At 46.5% G+C, this 17,121-nt stretch overlaps 1 protein-coding gene across 1 annotated transcript in view; it reads left to right on the top strand.

Moving 5' to 3' along the window:
- The window catches only part of RTF1 (RTF1 homolog, Paf1/RNA polymerase II complex component), a 50,704-nt gene extending 38,900 nt beyond the window's left edge, over positions 1-11,804 (top strand). Inside the window, exons 7-18 of the mRNA XM_039232855.1 lie at positions 1,371-1,506; positions 1,990-2,167; positions 3,126-3,208; positions 4,828-4,915; positions 5,013-5,120; positions 5,939-6,016; positions 6,900-7,021; positions 7,205-7,262; positions 7,703-7,780; positions 8,278-8,373; positions 9,287-9,398; positions 9,654-11,804. Of these exons, the coding sequence (XP_039088786.1) occupies positions 1,371-1,506; positions 1,990-2,167; positions 3,126-3,208; positions 4,828-4,915; positions 5,013-5,120; positions 5,939-6,016; positions 6,900-7,021; positions 7,205-7,262; positions 7,703-7,780; positions 8,278-8,373; positions 9,287-9,398; positions 9,654-9,760 (1,244 nt within the window). The 3' untranslated portion in view covers positions 9,761-11,804. The remainder of the gene's footprint in view (positions 1-1,370; positions 1,507-1,989; positions 2,168-3,125; positions 3,209-4,827; positions 4,916-5,012; positions 5,121-5,938; positions 6,017-6,899; positions 7,022-7,204; positions 7,263-7,702; positions 7,781-8,277; positions 8,374-9,286; positions 9,399-9,653) is intronic.
- The last annotated feature ends 5,317 nt before the right edge of the window (positions 11,805-17,121 follow it).

The raw sequence follows: 17,121 nt of genomic DNA on the forward strand, positions 1-17,121 counted from the left end.
TTTTTTTACATCTTTCCTTTTTTTTTTAAATGAAAGAACACAGATTCACCTTCCAAGGTAGCTCACCATAGATACTTTACTCTACCTTGCTTTTTTCACTTAACCTTAGATCCTAGAGATTATTCCTTAGTTTTTATGTCACACAGTCTTTGGTAGACTACCTGTTTTGTTTTGTTTTTGAAAATTATTTTCCTTCTGTTTCAGGTAACTTTTTTAATGTTTTATTCATTTTTTGAGAGAGTGAGTGCAAGTGGGGGAGGGGCAGAGAGAGATGGGAGGACAGAGGTTCCTCAGCAGGCCCTGAGCCCAGTGAGGGGTTCTAACTCACAAACTGTGAGATCATGACCTGAAGTCGGATGCTCAACCGACTGAGCCACCCAGGCATCCGGTTTTGCATTGTTCAAGTTTTATTTCAGTAATCTCTGCACCCAACATGGGGCTCAAACTCATGACCCCAAGAACAAGAGTCCCATGCTCCTCCAACTGATACAGCCAGGCACCCCTAGACTACCTGTTTTTATAAATAGAATTTTATTGGAAAGCAATAATGCACATTTGTTTCATCATTGTCTGTAGCTGCGCTTTTTTTTTTTTTTTTTTAATGTTCATTTTGAGAAAGAGTGTGCAAATGAAGGGGAGGGGCAGAGAGAGACTGACAGAAAGAAGACTTAAAGTGGGCTCTGGGCTGATAACAATGAGCCCATTGCAGGGCTCTAATTCAAACCATGAGATCATGACCTGAGCTAAAGTTGGTGCTCAACCAACTGGCTGAACCACCCAGGTGCCCCGTCTATAGCTACTTTTTATCTATAGCAGCAAAGTTGAGTAGTTGATATAGTGATCACATGAAGCACAAACCTAAAGTATCTACTGTCTGCCCCTCCAAAAATTTTTTTCTGACTCAGGATTTAGTGTGATGGCTTGTTCCATTTTTATAGCTGCATAGTGGTCTGTTTGGGTGGATGTACTAGCGGCGAGTCAGCCATTCCCCTGTGCAGACTTTTGGGTTGTTAGAAAATAGTACTTAATATTGAAAATAAAGTTTTGCTCCAAGACCCTATGAAGACCTCATAAAATGTTGCTCCGTCTTTCTTGCCCATTTTCAAGTGTCTTGAGTGTAATAACAGACTCCTGTCCGTAGAGTCGGTAATGCTTTCTGCCCACTTAGCAACAAACATCCAGCCCCTTTGTCTACTGCGGCTTGCTTGACATTTGGTGCCTGGATGATGTAACTTGCCTCTGTAACGCAAGTAATCACAGTGCAGTCCACAGACGACGGGGCTCCATTGTCCCAGTTCTTTTTCAGGGATGAAAGATGGTTCAGTTTCTTACTGAGAGAACATGGGTAAACATTCCCCCTTTGTTTTTAGCCGAGCTCCTCGCTAAAAAACAGCCATTAAAAACCAGTGAGGTGTACTCTGATGACGAGGAAGAGGAAGAGGATGACAAGTCCAGTGAAAAGTCAGACCGCTCCTCCAGGACATCGTCATCTGATGAAGAAGAGGAGTAAGCTGTGTATATTTTGGTCTAGTAGTCAGGATAGGTGGGTTCTTTGGGGAGAAGTTTAGGTGTAGTTTCCAAAATCTCCTTTTTTGGATGGTGAACTTTGATTTGGTTTAGTACCTTCAATTGCAGGGCTAAGTTCCCCAAAAATATGCTCCTTCTGCTTTTGGCTCTTAGCCTGCACCCCTGGACATTTTGTCTGGGTCTGGCAGGTAGGAACTGACTTCATGTCACCCTCAGATTGTCTTGGAGCTTCATTTGTTTTCTTACTCTGATAGGTTATCTGGAATGACCACGTCATTGAAGACAGCTCACAGTACCCATTAGGAGCAGGATTCTGTTGCCACTCTTTGCTGTTGCTTCATTTATTTCTTCTATGGTTAATCACGTGTACCTTTGGTCAAGTTTTAAGAAGCTGGTAGTGTCTATGTGTCTTGATCTGTTTGTATGAGGAACACTTTTCTCAGTGTCCTTTATTCCTCACAGGAAAGAAGAGATCCCTCCCAAATCACAACCCGTGTCCTTACCCGAGGAATTGAATCGGGTTCGATTATCACGGCATAAGCTGGAACGTTGGTGTCACATGCCCTTCTTTGCTAAAACGGTCACAGGATGTTTTGTACGAATTGGCATTGGAAACCACAACAGCAAACCAGTTTACCGGGTTAGTGTTTCTTTCCTTAGACAGTTGTTCATGTTTTAAATATAAAGATTCTCGACCGGAAGTAGGAGCTGCTGAGGGACACAGATCTGTCACTTTTCTGCTACCATTTGATGGGAAAATAGACTCTAATTGAGATGCCCATAGAATAACGACAATCTGAGGTGACCAGAGATCCTGCACAAACTACTGCCAGGAAGGGTCTTTGGAGCCCAAGGATGGGGGGTTTGGATTCAGAATAATTTTATTTATTTCCCTTCCATATAAAAGCAAGAAGGGAAACATTTAGGGAATATTCATCGGTTATTACATAATCTGGAAGCTTTGTTCATTTGAAAAATAAATAAATGAAAAATTTCCATGTTACCTACCAAGTGACTTCTGAGATAGGATTATATTGAGGTTTAAAAACAAAACTACGAAAAACCACCCTCTGACGTAATAGAGGTGGTTTTGTGAGTTCTGGCACTGCTTCTGTGATCTGGATGGCTGGAACATAGCTGTTTGATGTTTTTTCTTTTTGTTTTTGTTTGTTTTATCCTGGCTTATATGGTTTTATTATGTGTTTACCTCCTTCTCTGAGGACCAGCAGCCATGCCATGTCCCAAAAAGCTTAACAAACAGAAACTGACCTCCATGGTTTTCATGTTTGATTGATAACACTGATCTCTGAAATCCCAAGTATATCCCCTTAGTAAGGAAGGACTAAGTCTGAGGGGAAGCTCCTAATGGGCGCCGCCAGGCTAACCGTCTCCTTTCCTGGCGCACTTGCTCCGTGCGTGGGGTGCCTAGTGCTTGGCTGAGTTCTGAACCTGAGGAAGATGCCCAGAACGCCTGGCTACTGTGGGCTTCTCTCAGTGCAGGGTCACTCTTCGTAGTTAGGTCAGTACAGCCAGAGAGAGTGGTGTGGAGAGCTTTGAAAGAGTCTGTTTTTAACTGGTGCCTCTGTCCTTTCACTTAGGTGGCCGAGATCACGGGTGTTGTGGAAACCGCCAAGGTCTACCAGCTTGGTGGCACCAGAACAAACAAAGGGCTACAGCTACGGTAGGGGAGGTGTGGCGGGGGCGACCTCTGCACAGGCACTGCCTGTTAGAGCTGTTGTTCTCTCCCAGTGTGATGTTTCTTGTTACAGGGAATTTCTGTTGCCCCCCACGGGGCTTAGAGGGGAAACTTACATTCTGCCTTTGCCCGTAGGGAAAGGTAGGGCATCTCCCTCTCACATGGGAGATCTGGGACAAGACATGGTGGGAAGTAGAGAAGGAAAATGGCAGGTTGTGAGCTCCCCTCATCCCAGAGCTCTGCAGGCATTTCCTTGGTGACCATGGTCAGGAGACTTGCTTCTGGTCCAGGCCCTGTGACTAAGTAACCTCATCTTTGACCAGTCAAACCACCTTTCAGGACTTGGTTTCCTCTTTTGTAACATGATACTTACCGAATGCTTGCTACCCGCCACTGTTCTGGGCATCAGGATAGAGGCAGGAACAAAGTAAAACCATGAAAATCTCTGCCCTCTTGGAGCCTGAAAAGTCTAGAGACCCTTTATGAGAAGGAATACAAGTAGTTTGCCAGGATCACTGCAAGTAACAGAGAATAGACCCAGCTGTAGCATGGCCTAATTTTGTCTCCCTGGTCTCCATTCCCTTCTGTCTCCGTCGTCTTTCCTGGTCTTCTTTAAAAGAGCCAATTGTAGGGTGTCTGAGCGGCTCAGTCAGTTAAGTGTTGGACTTCAGCTGAGGTCATGATCTTACAGTTTGTGAGTTCAAGCCCTGTGTTGGGCTCTGTGTGGACAGCTCAGAGCCTGGAGCCTGCTTCGGATTCTGTGTCTCCCTCTCTGTCTTTGTCCCTCCTCCACTCATGCTCTGTCTGCTTCTCTTCAAAAATAAATAAACATTTAAAAAAAAAAAAAAACCTAAAAGAGTCATTTGGGGTAGTAGGCAGTGACTATGACATTCAGAGAGTGACTGTCCCTAGGATAATGACACTGACTCACTTAACTTTGCCAGCACAGGTGTTTGTTGGTCAAAAGGGGGTTTCTTGGGGCACCTGGGTGGCTCAGTCTGTTAAGCATCCAACTAACTCAGGTCATGGTCTCATGGCTTTTAAATTTAAGGCCTGCATCAGGATCTGTGCTGACAGCTCAGAACCTGGAGCCCGCTTCAGATTTTGTGTCTCCCCCTCTCTCTGCCCCAAAAAGGTTTCTTTTTTTAAGGCAGTTTATTTCCCTAAGGCATGGAGTTTCCTTGTCATTCAGATGTCTCCATAGTATTTCATATTCTGGATGCGGATTGATTGTGACATTTTATTATAAATGAACTTTTGAAGCATTAGCCAAGTCCTCTTTTTTGTCCCAGTGCTAGCTGTGATTCTTTATCCTGGCTGCCTATTAAACAGCTTGGGAGGTATTGTTCGTTTAATTTCATTGCCTGGTTCCTATTCCCAGAGATTCTGATTCAGTGGAGCTAGAAGGATACTTTGGCATTAGAATTTTTCGATCTTCCGTAGATGATTAGATGATTAGAATTTCTAGGTCTTCTTAGATGATTCTAAATGGCAGCCAAGATTGAGAACCACAGAGATAGGTGGGTCACAGTCTGGTAGGGTTGTTTTGCTGGTACAGCAGTTAACAAACCCATTCTTGGAGATGCTTTCTCTTTTTTATGTAGGCATGGCAATGACCAGCGAGTGTTCCGCCTAGAGTTTGTCTCAAACCAAGAGTTCACTGAAAGTGAATTCATGAAGTGGAAAGAGGCGGTAAGTGGATAGATAGCACCTAGCAGTTGTTCATGAAAACCCTGAGGAAGTCTCTAAAATCCCTTAATTAATAACCTTTTATCGTGTTTTGGTCTAGATGTTCTCTGCTGGCATGCAGTTGCCCACTCTAGATGAAATCAATAAGAAGGAATTATCTATTAAAGAAGCTCTTAATTATAAATTCAATGATCAGGACATTGAAGAGGTAAGAAACCTGGTACCCCAGAGATTGGAGGTTCAGTAAGAACCAGTGTTAGAGAACATCATGACTTTCTTTTCTTTCCCTATATCTTAATATTTTTAGCTGTGCTACTATTGCATAAGGATGAGAGAATGTTGATATTACTGCTTTATTTATAATTCATTAAGGTTTTCTCTGTACACTCTCATTTGAAGTCCTAGAGTAAAGATGTGTATTTAGAGTTGAGGGATCGGGGCGCCTGGGTGGCTCAGTCAGTTAAGCGTCTGACTTTGGCTTGGGTCATGATCTCACAGTTCATGGGTTCGAGCCCCACGTTGGGCTCTGTGCTGACAGCTAGCTCAGAGCCTGGAGCCTGCTTCAGATTCTGTATCTCCCTCTCTCTCTGACCCTCCCCTGCTCACGCTGTGTCTCTCTCTCAGAAATAAATAAAACATTAAAAAATTTTTTTTTAAAATAGAGTTCAGGGATCTGTATTCTGCTAGGCTTGGTCCTTCATGAGTTTCCTTTCCCCAAAACATTTTGGTAAAATTCTTCGATCTCTGTTCTCTTGGACAGTGGCTAGCCTTACAGTACCAGGTCCTTGGGCTGCTGCTGCTTATTGGTGCATGTTCCTTCAGACTGTCCCAGAAGAATCTCCGTGACCCTGGAAGCAGCATAGTATCCCTTGGAATGAACTCGCTTTCTCTCTCTGGGGCATGACACTGCTGTAGGAAGAGCAGCCCCCTCTTAACTAGCTGCTTGCCTCCAAAATGGGCTCACTTAGCCTGTCTACAAACCTAGTTTAGGAATACCTCACTGCTGGTATCTCCTCTCTGGTACAGATTGTAAAAGAGAAAGAAAGGTTCAGGAAAGCTCCACCCAACTATGCAATGAAGAAGACTCAGCTGCTAAAGGAAAAGGTGAGGAGTTGCATTTGAACCTCTTTCCTCATCCTGTAAGGTGTAGATACCAGACTTGTTCATCCTCTGCTAAGTTAGTCCTGGCAGGATTGGGAGAAAATGCTGGGCTTTCCAGGCACTGAGGCAGCATCCCTTGGCCATTTTCCTTTCTATAAATTGAAATTGATCATGTCTGTTCTGTTCCCCTTACTTTCTAGAAAGTCCCTTTAGTTTCGTGTGTAATAGGAGAGAACCCAGGGTAATGTCAGCATTGGGTCTGAACAAATGATACTGCCACACCCAGCTGAGGTGGGTGGCTTTCCATTCTTCACATCAGGATGGGGTGAGCCGGGGCACCTGGGTGGCTCAGTAAGTTAAGCATCCAACTTCAGCTCAGGTCATGATCTCACGGTTCGTGGGTTCGAGCCCCACATCGGGCTCTCTGCTGACAGCTAGCTCAGAGCCTGGAGCCTGTCTTCGGATTCTGTGTCTCCCTCTCTCTCTGACCCTCCCCTGCTCACGCTGCCTCTCTCTCTCTCTCTATCTCCCCCTCTCACCCTCCCTCCCTCCCTCTCCCTCCCTCTCTCTCTCTCTCTTTCTCAGAAATAAATATTAAAAAAAAAAAAAGGATGGGATGAGCCTTGGTAGGGTGAGTCAGCCCAATGAGGTCTGGGTTCCAAGGTTAATGTTAGACATCTGGGGACCCAGAGCCAGATAGCTATGTGGCAAGGTGTTACTACTATAATAATAATTAAACCTTGTATTTGTAAAATTTGTTTTCAGTGTTCTTTCCTGTCTCCTGTCATTTGTTCACTGCATGTGATGTCTTGCCTGTGCTGGAAGTAAGGGGACACTCGTTACAAAGCCAGTCACAGCCAGAAACTCACACTTCTCTCTTGGGCAGGCCATGGCTGAGGACCTGGGGGATCAGGACAAGGCCAAACAAATCCAAGACCAGCTGAATGAGCTGGAGGAACGGGCAGAGGCCCTGGACCGCCAGCGGACCAAGAACATATCTGCCATCAGGTGTGTTACAGATCTCTTTTGGTTGGCCTCCTGTCCTGGACCCATAGACCTTGCCACAGTTATCAGGCGAGCCCGTGGCCTTGCACATGCTGTGCTCCACTGGCTCCGGGGTCAGGGCTCAGGGCTCAGTGGTCCGCTCCCTCCTTCCACAACCCACTGACTCACCCATTTACTCACTCACAGTTACATCAACCAGCGGAACCGGGAGTGGAACATTGTAGAATCTGAGAAGGCCCTTGTGGTGAGTAAGACAATTTTATTTGGATCAGTGAAGACCATTTTAATTAATAAAATGATAGGAAATACATCTTCTATACATCTTGCTCCAGTTAATTTTTTTTCATTATTAAAGTAACCTGTACTCTTCACATCCAGCCGCGTTGCGTGCACACATAGTCCCGTATGAGGTATTGATTTATAGGGAAAGGCAACAGTCTTCTGCCCTTCTTATCCCTCCCCATCCTGTAGATTCTGCTCCGCAGGTGTTCGTCTTTCTTGATTTCCAGTTTTGTTCTTTTGTTGTTGTTCCTATATGTGCTTTGATGTTCTTGAAGAGAAGAGGATGAGAAACCACCTGTGACCCTTTTAAGCCCTTGCAAAGACTGTTATGTATATGTAAGCTAGGATAAGTGAAGGGGGGGAAGGAGACGCAGTTCTGTAATGCATACCCTCTGTTTTCAGGCTGAAAGTCACAACATGAAAAACCAACAGATGGATCCCTTTACCAGGCGGCAGTGCAAACCTACCATTGTTTCTAATGTGAGTGCCTAAGGAGGACATTTTTAGTCAGGACCTAGATTCTAGGACATAAAATGAATTCCATTAGGAGATTAATAAGGAAGTTAAAAATAATGTTGTCTTAGTGGGATTTGCTTGCCTCAAACTCTTGGGTCTGGCTACCCCCTTTTTTTTGTTCTGTTTTTTTGTTTTTTGTTTTATCTTGCTCTAGGGCATACAGGTAGTGAAAACTTGGCATGGATTTGTAGAAACGTCCAAACTAACCCCTCCTGTGGCAGGGTGGCTTTACCAGTATGGCATACATGAGGAATGTGTGGGCTGAGCCATCTAGGAGAAGGCCAGCCTGGGCTGGGCTTCAAAGCTTTTAATTGCCTCTTTGCTGCCTTGAGGAAAACCCCACTGAGCTACTTATGGATCTGCTGTGGTACTTGTGATATTAGTGGTGGTCGGTGGTCGGTGGTCAGTGTAGGACTGTTGTGAGTGTTATATCTCTAAAATAACTTGATCTTCTTTCTCAGTCCAGAGACCCGGCTGTTCAAGCTGCCATATTGGCCCAGCTGAATGCAAAATACGGTTCTGGAGTGTTACCAGATGCTCCAAAAGAAATGAGCAAGGCAAGTGCAGCATTGCCCTGTGGCCCAGACGCTTGGCCTAATTGGGGCCTCCTCTCTCCCACCGGGAGGAACTTAGCATTTCACTTGCAGTCCTTTCTCCATCCTTATTATTTACAAATGTAATAAACAGCTACTGAATTTTAGTCAGACAACCAAAGTGCTAAATGCAACACCACTGCTTAACTAAGGCCTTGTTTACAGTTTTAGGCAACTGACACCTAGCCCTGAGCCACATTTTCTCCTATGTAAAATAGGGTCATACTCTCTATCCTGCTGCCCTGCAGGATACTTGGAGGAACTGATGACACATAAGGATCAGACGGTTGAAAAAATGAAAGCTCTTTCAAAACTAAAATGTGAGGGGCACCTGGATGGCTCAGCTGGTTAAGCGTCCAACTCTTGGTTTCAGCTCAGATATCGTCTCGTGGTTCATGAGTTTGAGCCCTGCGTTGGGCTCCAAGCTCATAGTGTGGAGCCTGCTTGGCATTCTTCCTTTCCCTCTCTCTGTCTTTCCCACACTCACTCACTCTCTCAAAATAAATAAACATTAAAGAAACTGCCCGTTTTAGAAGCTATTTTTTCCCCTAAGTTAGGTCTTTTCCTGTGGAGCCCAAACTATCCCAGGAATTCCTAAAATCTTGGGTCAGAAAGTAGCTTATTGTCTTAAGCCCACCCTTTCTACCTCACACCACAGACATGAGCCTTCTTTCTCCTCTTTCAGGCTTCAGAAAAGAAACCCACTTAATGGCCTCCCCTGTCCTCCCTCTGAGTGAGAGAATCAGAAATGGGCCTTAGTAGGAAATCTGATGAACTTGAGCAAGAGTTTTTTTTTTCCTTACTATTAGTAACTGCTGTTTCTTGAAGTCCTCTTGCATTTATGCTTTTATAATTAGTCTTTCTCTTCACATTGTAGGGTCAGGGAAAGGATAAAGATTTGAATTCTAAGTCAGCCAGTGACCTCTCAGAAGATTTGTTTAAAGTACATGACTTCGATGTGAAGATTGATTTACAAGTTCCCAGCTCAGGTAGGTGCAGGTGGCGGAGTGGTGACGGCTGAGGACCAGATGGCACCATGGCTCTCTCAGCCAGCAGGGAGGCCTGATTTTAGGGAAGAAGTGCAGGTGTCTGCTCATCCTTATTTACAGAGGCCAGAGTAAGCGGGGCCACGGGCATGTTTTGAGAGGGAGCAGGGACAGCCAAGCCAACTGGAAGGGGTGAAGCAGGAGACTAGCAGGACTTAGTAGGCACTTCAGATGCCAATTTGATCTTCTTTCCCACAGAGTCCAAGGCTTTGGCCATCACCTCCAAGGCTCCACCAGCCAAAGATGGGGCTCCAAGGAGATCTCTAAACTTGGAAGACTACAAAAAACGGCGAGGGCTTATTTGAGCACACCCAGCCTGCTGCTTCTGACCCTGCATGCCCCATCACAGTGCCCCACCTTTCCTCTTTTCCTTTCATTTGCCCTCTTTGGGCTGGAGCAGCAGTAGAACTGGGAAGAGACTCTAAACTGCCAATCATCTGTAATATAAACCATTTGCTGTATAGACCTCCCTTGTCTGCACCATCTCCCACCAACCCCCCAGGCCTCTCACCCAGTGTGGGCCTGGGCTCTCTTGGGCTTTATCCATGTCTTTAGATTTGTGTTTGCCTTTTTTTTTTTTTTTTTTTTAAACCAGCACAGTTCATTGGCCACTCTGCACACATTCAGTATTAACGTGGAGCTGGGATTCTTGCTGTCGCTCCTGGTGGCGCCAGCAGCAGCACTTGGTGGCCTCCTCTGCGGGCTGCCTTGGACCCAACCATTGAACATTTGGCACCGGACACTTGTGGAGGGAGTGGGGACTGGGCACCTGCGGCCCTCCTCCCTCTCTCCTCATCTTTCTCTTCTTCCCATCTCTGCAGAAGAGAGGTTTTCAAATCCAATTTAGTTTCCAAAAAGTGTACATTTGGGGGAGGGGGGGGCTCTTTGAGAGAGAGAGAGAGAGTGTGTGTGTGTGTGTGTGTGTACGTGTGTGTTTGTGTGTGTCTTAAGTGCGTGGATTTTTTTATCATTTTTTTAAAATGCAGTACTCTTTGTATCGGTCTGTCATGGGTCTATAGCTGTTTCAGATTTTTTTCAGCTGTACATGAGCATCTGAAACTGCAAGAAAGAAACTCATTAAATGTGATTCTTCTTACTAAACAGGCCTGACTGCTGTAGCTGTGTAACATCCCCTCCTCCCATCCTCTCTCCCTTCCCCCCCTCAGAGAAAACACCCCAGTTTGGCCCCGGCCCTGCAGGCTGTGTCCTGGCAGGTAGGAGGGAAGCCCACGGCCAGGTACCAGGGAAGGCAGTTCGGGTGTCTTACTCAACCCATGGGTACAGCCCACAGCTTCTCGGCTGAACATAGAGTGTGTCTTTTTCCCACCCCATGTTCTTGTCTCTTCCTAGTGATTCTGTTTTGCTGTTTCAGAAAGAATAATGTTTTCTTTTTAAGAGAAAGTATTCAACGTGAATGTGGAGAGAACGAACACAAAAAGATTTAGGTTGCAAATGTTACAAGCATGTGCAGTTTTGTGTGTGTGTATACATATATATATGGTAAGCATATATATTGTTGTGCAGCTAGGGTGAGGCCAGCAAAGAAGTGTGTATGTCTTTATGAAATGTTTGAAAAGAGATAAGCTGACTGCTTGATAATCATTCTCAGGTGTAAAGCTCCAAGTGTAAATAAAAGTGGCATTTAACAAATCTTTTCAGAACAAAGTACAGCTGACTATATATACCGAGAACTAAGCTAAAGAAACAACTGAGAGCTGCTGAGTCCCACAAGAGGGAGAGGAATTTAGAAGCTCTGTTTTGTACTTCTTCACCCTACTTTTCTGTAAGGAAGTGGGATGATGGGAAACATGGACTTAAGTTGTATTTAAACATATAAAATGAACTTGGTGACTCTTCTGGGTTTAGTAGAGCCTCAGCGTTGCTTTAACTTAGTTTACACTTTTTTATTTTAAAAAAAACAGCAATGGATGGTTTTTTAAAAGTATTGTGACTGTAAAATTGGTAAACTGTGACTGTAACATAGCTCTGTGGTAGCTGTGACGCAGTTCGGTTGGGCAAAGGTGGGCAGTGGACTCATTAAAATCATATATACTTGAAATAGTCCATTGACCGAAACCCTTTATAGACTGTTGTGTAAATGTGGAATCACAGACTGCTAAACATTGCCCAGACTCCGGCAGAGCCCTGGAAGCTGCTGGGACCTCTCCTATCATGACAAACCTGGATTGTTTTTTTCTTTCTGGTTTTAAAAGACATGAAATTATAGAATCCATATAATTTGCTGGAGTCATTCTGATCCACCATGTAGATCTGTATTTAGTATCATTTGGATTTGGAGAAGTGTCGATTACATTATGGCTGTGTAATAAAATTTTTATTAAAACTGCATCACACTGTAGCCACTTTGCCACTACCTCCCCACACACAGCTGCCGAAACTTTCATTCTGAGACGCCCAAACACAGAGAAGAGAAAAGCCAACCAACTTATCACCTGAGTCGTCTCCTTGGTGATTGGAATCAGGCCTGAGAACTTGTCTCCAATCTTCACTGAGGTAGGGCCTCCAAACTGAGATCTTGACCAAGCAGAAGACATTGGCTTTATTACGCACGCACCCCACCCTCCCACCCTGGCCCTGGCGCTGCCAAGCTGGACTTCTTGGCTGTTCACGAGAGATATTTCTTACACTGGGGAGTTGCTGCCATGGCTCCCTGCTCCACACCTCCCCCACTCCATGTGGTTTCAGTGTTGAAGGGTGCGGCACCTAAGGCTGTTTTATACATTTTTCACTTCCTTCCAAGAAGCAAAAAGGCCAATGTCCATATGCCTAGCTCATGATGTATAGGTCTGTTTGTCTGCCTTGCTTCTAACAGGTGCAGGGAAAGTCTACTGCCTGCAGCTTCCCTTTGAAAAGAATTTCTTTCTTTGTTTCTGTGAAGTCCTGAGCTGTCACTCAAACTGTACATATATATTTGTAAATAAACTTTCCACCTTGTTTTAACAAGGGGATCGGAATTAAACCAAGGATTGCATCCTGAGTGGCAACTCTCAAAAGTCATGTTTTGAACGTCCAAGAAAGCCTCTCTTTTGCTTGGTTTCCCTCCTTCCCCTTCTCTTAGCCTAACACTCTTCCCCCCCCCCCCCCCCCCCCCCCCCCCCCCCCGCCAAAAGTGAACGTGGCTACTTTCAACCCTTTGGCAACCTGGTTACCCAGAAGCTTCTTTGGTATGGTAGTTGTCTAGAGCTAAAGAGCCCTCCAGTTGGCCTGGTTTACTTCCTATCTTGGAAGAAACTAGCAAACTTTAACAGAACTAGGTAGGGCCCTGATAACACTGCCTAACCCTAGTGAGAAGCTGGTGCTTCTAAGCCTTCATTTGGCCTTTGTTATGCTGTCTCCTGCCTGTCATGAGTGTGCAGGGGGAACCCAGGGACTGGTGGCCATGGAGGAAATATGGGTATCGTTTCCTCAATCCCCCAAGCTACAGAGATCTGGAAGGCTTCCACACCCCCACTCACTGAGGATGTGTCTCAGAACTTTCTGACCATGCTTTAGGAAGCAAAATCCTGGATCATCTATTTCCCTTTAGAGATGGGAAGGTGTGAGGTGACAGTCAATGGTAGGAGCCCAGTCCAAGCCTGCCTCTGGTGTTGGGAGAGGTGGGTCCCTAGGGCTCACCCAGCAAACTGTGCCCAATGAGGTGTGTTTTTTTCCAACTCCTCAATACTCCCATTATCTGACTGCTGGGAGCTGTGGGCTGAATAGGACCTAGAAAGCAGGGATTCTGGGCAGAGAACAGCCCTATCTGCATCTCCTGGGATCCAGTGCCTTGGGGCAGGCATACCTGAGGGTGGAAAGGAAGCTGACTACCATAGGCAGAGGGATGCAGAGGGGAGAGTTGTACAGGGTCAGTCAACTTCATCTTCTGGCCTTGGTGTGGGCGGCTTTCCTTGGGTAATCCTGGGTGGCAGTGTCCAGCACCTCTTGGGAACTAGGAAACCATCAATCCCTAGTGTGGAGTTTTTGCCTGACTTCACTGAGGGCCTCTGAGTATCCTTTCTGAGGAAAGTGTTGGGGGGCTGGAAGGACAGCAGCACTGAAAGAGGGCCAAGGGGTAGCCTGCCTTCTCTGCAAGGTTCCCCAGGCCAGCCCCAATTCTGGCTGAACAGACCTGGAGGTGGGCTTTCTTGGCCCTGCGTAGCGGTTTAGCTGCCGCAGCATAGGCACATCTAGGGATTCCAGATGGTGATCTGGACTCAAAGGAGAGCTAAAAGCCACAGGGCACCGCAGACTTCGTACAGGGTTCATATCCCAGCTCTGCGTCTTAAATACTTAGGGCTGAGCTAGTTAACTCCTCTGAGCCACAAATTGGCGTCTTTACAACGTAAGATCTGTCAGAGTGGGGTCGTAAAGATTAAGTGTACCTTTCAGAAGGGGTTCAATAATGCTGTTGTTAGAGCAGAGGCCACTGGTCTTGGGAGGAGAGACTTCAGGGGCAGAGGGGCAGGGGGTCGAGATGGAGTGGGCAATGAGTCAAGGGACAAAATGGAAGCTGTGGGATATCAGGCACAGTGGGGGGCAGCGGGGCTGCTAGGAGCTGGAGCACTTAGCTCAGCAACTCCTGGCAGCAACCACCTCCAGGGTCAAGAAATTCCACCTTCAGGGAGGATCCAATGTATGGGCACTGGGGCTGGCTTGGGGCAAGTCCAGGGAAGCAGGGCTGCTTTTTGGCCTGCCCTTGCTGCTGCTGTTCTCTCCAGAATGACCAGTCGGAAAGTGGCTCAGAAGACCCCCACCTCACCACCACCCCCCCCCCCCAGCAGTCTCAATGAGGCTTGACCTACCCTCCACCACCAGGAGTAATTAAACATACAAGCAGTACCAAACTGGAAAATATGTGTAAAGATGACTAACAAAATGTTCTGATCCTTCCCACAAGGCCTACCTCATAATCTTCTTTAAAATACCAGAGGGTTTTTTTTTTCCTTTTTCAGCTGTCAGTGACCCTGCTTTGAAGAGTGCATGCATAACAGACACATGAAAAGATGCTCAACATCACTCATTGCATCATCAGGGAAATACAAATCAAAATCACATTGAGATACCTCACACTGGTCAGAGTGGCTAAAATTAACTCAGGAAGCAACAGATGTTGGCAAGGATGTGGAGAAAGGGGAACCCTCTTGCTCTCTGGTGGGAATGCAAACTGGTGCAACCTCTCTGGAAAACAGTGGAGTTTCCTCAAAAAGTTAAAAATAGAATTACCCTACGACCCAGCAATAGCACTACTAGAAATCTATCCAAAGGAGGGGCACCTGGGTGGCTTGGTTGGGCATCTGACTTTAGCTCAGGTCATGATCTCATGGTCTGTGGGTTTGAACCCTACATCAGGCTCTGTGCTGACAGCTAAGAGGCTGGAGCCTGCTTCAGATTCTGTGTCTCCCTCTCTCTCTCTGCCCCTCCCCTGCTCAAGCTCTGTCTCAAAAAAAAAATAAACGTTAAAATTTTTTTAAGAAGTGGGGGCGCCTGGGTGGCTCAGTCAGTTAAGCATCTGACTTTGGCTCAGGTCATGATCTCACAGTCCGTGGGTTCGAGCCCCACATCAGGCTCTGTGCTGACAGCTCAGAGCCTGGAGCCTGCTTCAGAACCTGTGTCTCTCTCTACCCCTCCCCTGCTCGATTCTCTCTCTCTCTCAAAAATAAATGTTAAAAGACATTTTTAAAAAAGAAATTCATCCAAAGGATAACAGGAGTGCTGATTCATAGGAACACATGTACCCAAATGTTGATAGCAGTGCTATCAATAATAGCCACATATGGAAAGAAGCCAAATGTCCATCAACTGATGAATGGATAAAGGAGATGTGATATGTATATATACATGCATACACACATACAATGGAATACTACTAAATGAAGAAGAATGAGATCTTGCCATTTGCAACAATGTGGATGGAACTGGAGTATATTTTGCTAAGTGAAATAAGTCAGTCAGAGAAAGACATATTTTTCCACTCATATGTGGAATTTGAGAAACTTAACAGAAGACCATAGGGGAAGGAAAGGAAAAATAATTTACAAACAGAGAGGGAGGCAAACCATAAGACACACTCTTTTTTAAAAATGTTTTTAAATGTTTTATTTATTTCTGCGAAAGAGAGACAGTGTGAGCAAGGGAGGGTCAGAGAGAGAGGGAGACACAGAACCTGAAGCAGGCTCCAGGCAAAAAAAAAAATGTCAGCACAGAGCCCAATGTGGGGATTGAACCCACGAACCGAGATCATGACCTAAGCCGAAGTCGGATGCTTAACCGACTGACCCACCCAGGTGCCCCAAGACACACTCTTAAATACAGAGAATAAACTGAGAGTGGATGGGCATAGGGGGTGGGGGCTGGGGAAAATAAGTGATGGGCATTGAGGAGGACACTTGTTGGGATATGCACTGGGTGTTGCATGTAGTGATGAATCACAGGACTCTATTCTTGAAGCCAAGAGCACACTGTATACACTATATGTTACCCTACTTGATAATAAATTATTTAAGAAGAAAAAAAAGTGCATGCGGAGACCGCAGCTTGCTCAGCCACAGACACATTCACCTCTCACCTGGAATACTGGTCTTTCTCCACTGATTTTCCCTGGAGAACCCCTCCTCACTCTCCAGCGCACAGCCGAAAGGTCATCTCCTCCTAGAAGCCTTCCTTGATCTCTCCTCCCATTCTGCTTTGGGAGCACCTTCTGTTGGCTCTCCCTAGCGCAGCACTCACTACGTAATGTTACAATTTATGAGTCTTCGCCCTGAGCCTGTTAGCTACTTGGGTCTGCGGTATATCCGCAGCACCCAGCGCCACCTGGCACTTAGTTAACGCCCAATACATGTGTTGGAGGAAGAAGGGCAAGCGTTATGTCCAGCGGAGCCGACGCGTTGTGGGGCATTCGATCCCACCTCTCCCTCCCATCCTGCCCCAAGACCGCAGCTCCCGCTGGCCTGAGACCTAGGCTGTCAGTCCTTTGGGGTCGACCAAAGGCGGCGAGAAACGCGGCTGCGGCAGGTGGAAGTGGCCCGTTCACCACGGGCCTGTGTACCACGGAGCCCCGACGAGCCAACAGCCTCGGTTTCTGCTCGCCCACTCAGGCCGGCTGCCCGCACGTGCGCGCGCACCTCCAGGCGTGTCCGCCAACGGGATGCGCGTCCCAGCGACATCCTGGATTTGCGAGCGGGGCCTCAGCTTTCAACACCCGGGTCCCGGGGCCTGCGCACAACTTCCCGGTGGCTCGTTTCGTCTGGCCACCGGATGCCCTGTGGAGTAGGTCGCCTGGCACCCGGAGTGGAAGGCAGGCAGGGCAGAGAGATCACCAATGGAATTAGGGGAGGCCCCCCACAGCCTCGGGTACAAGATTCAGGAAGGTGCCCTAGTGGGCACCTTGGAGACAGATGCTGAATGAGCGGCACTCACGGCATTCTCAGAGCAGTCCCTTCAACTGGCAGCCGCATCCCTGACCTCATATGCTCTCGGTCCCCTCTGCCTCCACTAGGCCGCAGGAGAGATCCTGTGGGTTCTGAGTTATAAAGAGAAGGAGGAGGGGCAACCACAGAAACACAGGCTCCTGGGATGGATGGGAAACCTTGTTTCTGAAGTGTGTCAGGAGAGAAAATCTTCTTATTGCGCATACACAGGCGTGGTGACACATTTTGTTTGTTTTAAA

This window comes from Hyaena hyaena, unplaced genomic scaffold (genome assembly GCF_003009895.1).
Source record: "Hyaena hyaena isolate Hyena2069 unplaced genomic scaffold, ASM300989v1 scaffold_70, whole genome shotgun sequence".
Classification (NCBI taxonomy): domain Eukaryota; kingdom Metazoa; phylum Chordata; class Mammalia; order Carnivora; family Hyaenidae; genus Hyaena; species Hyaena hyaena.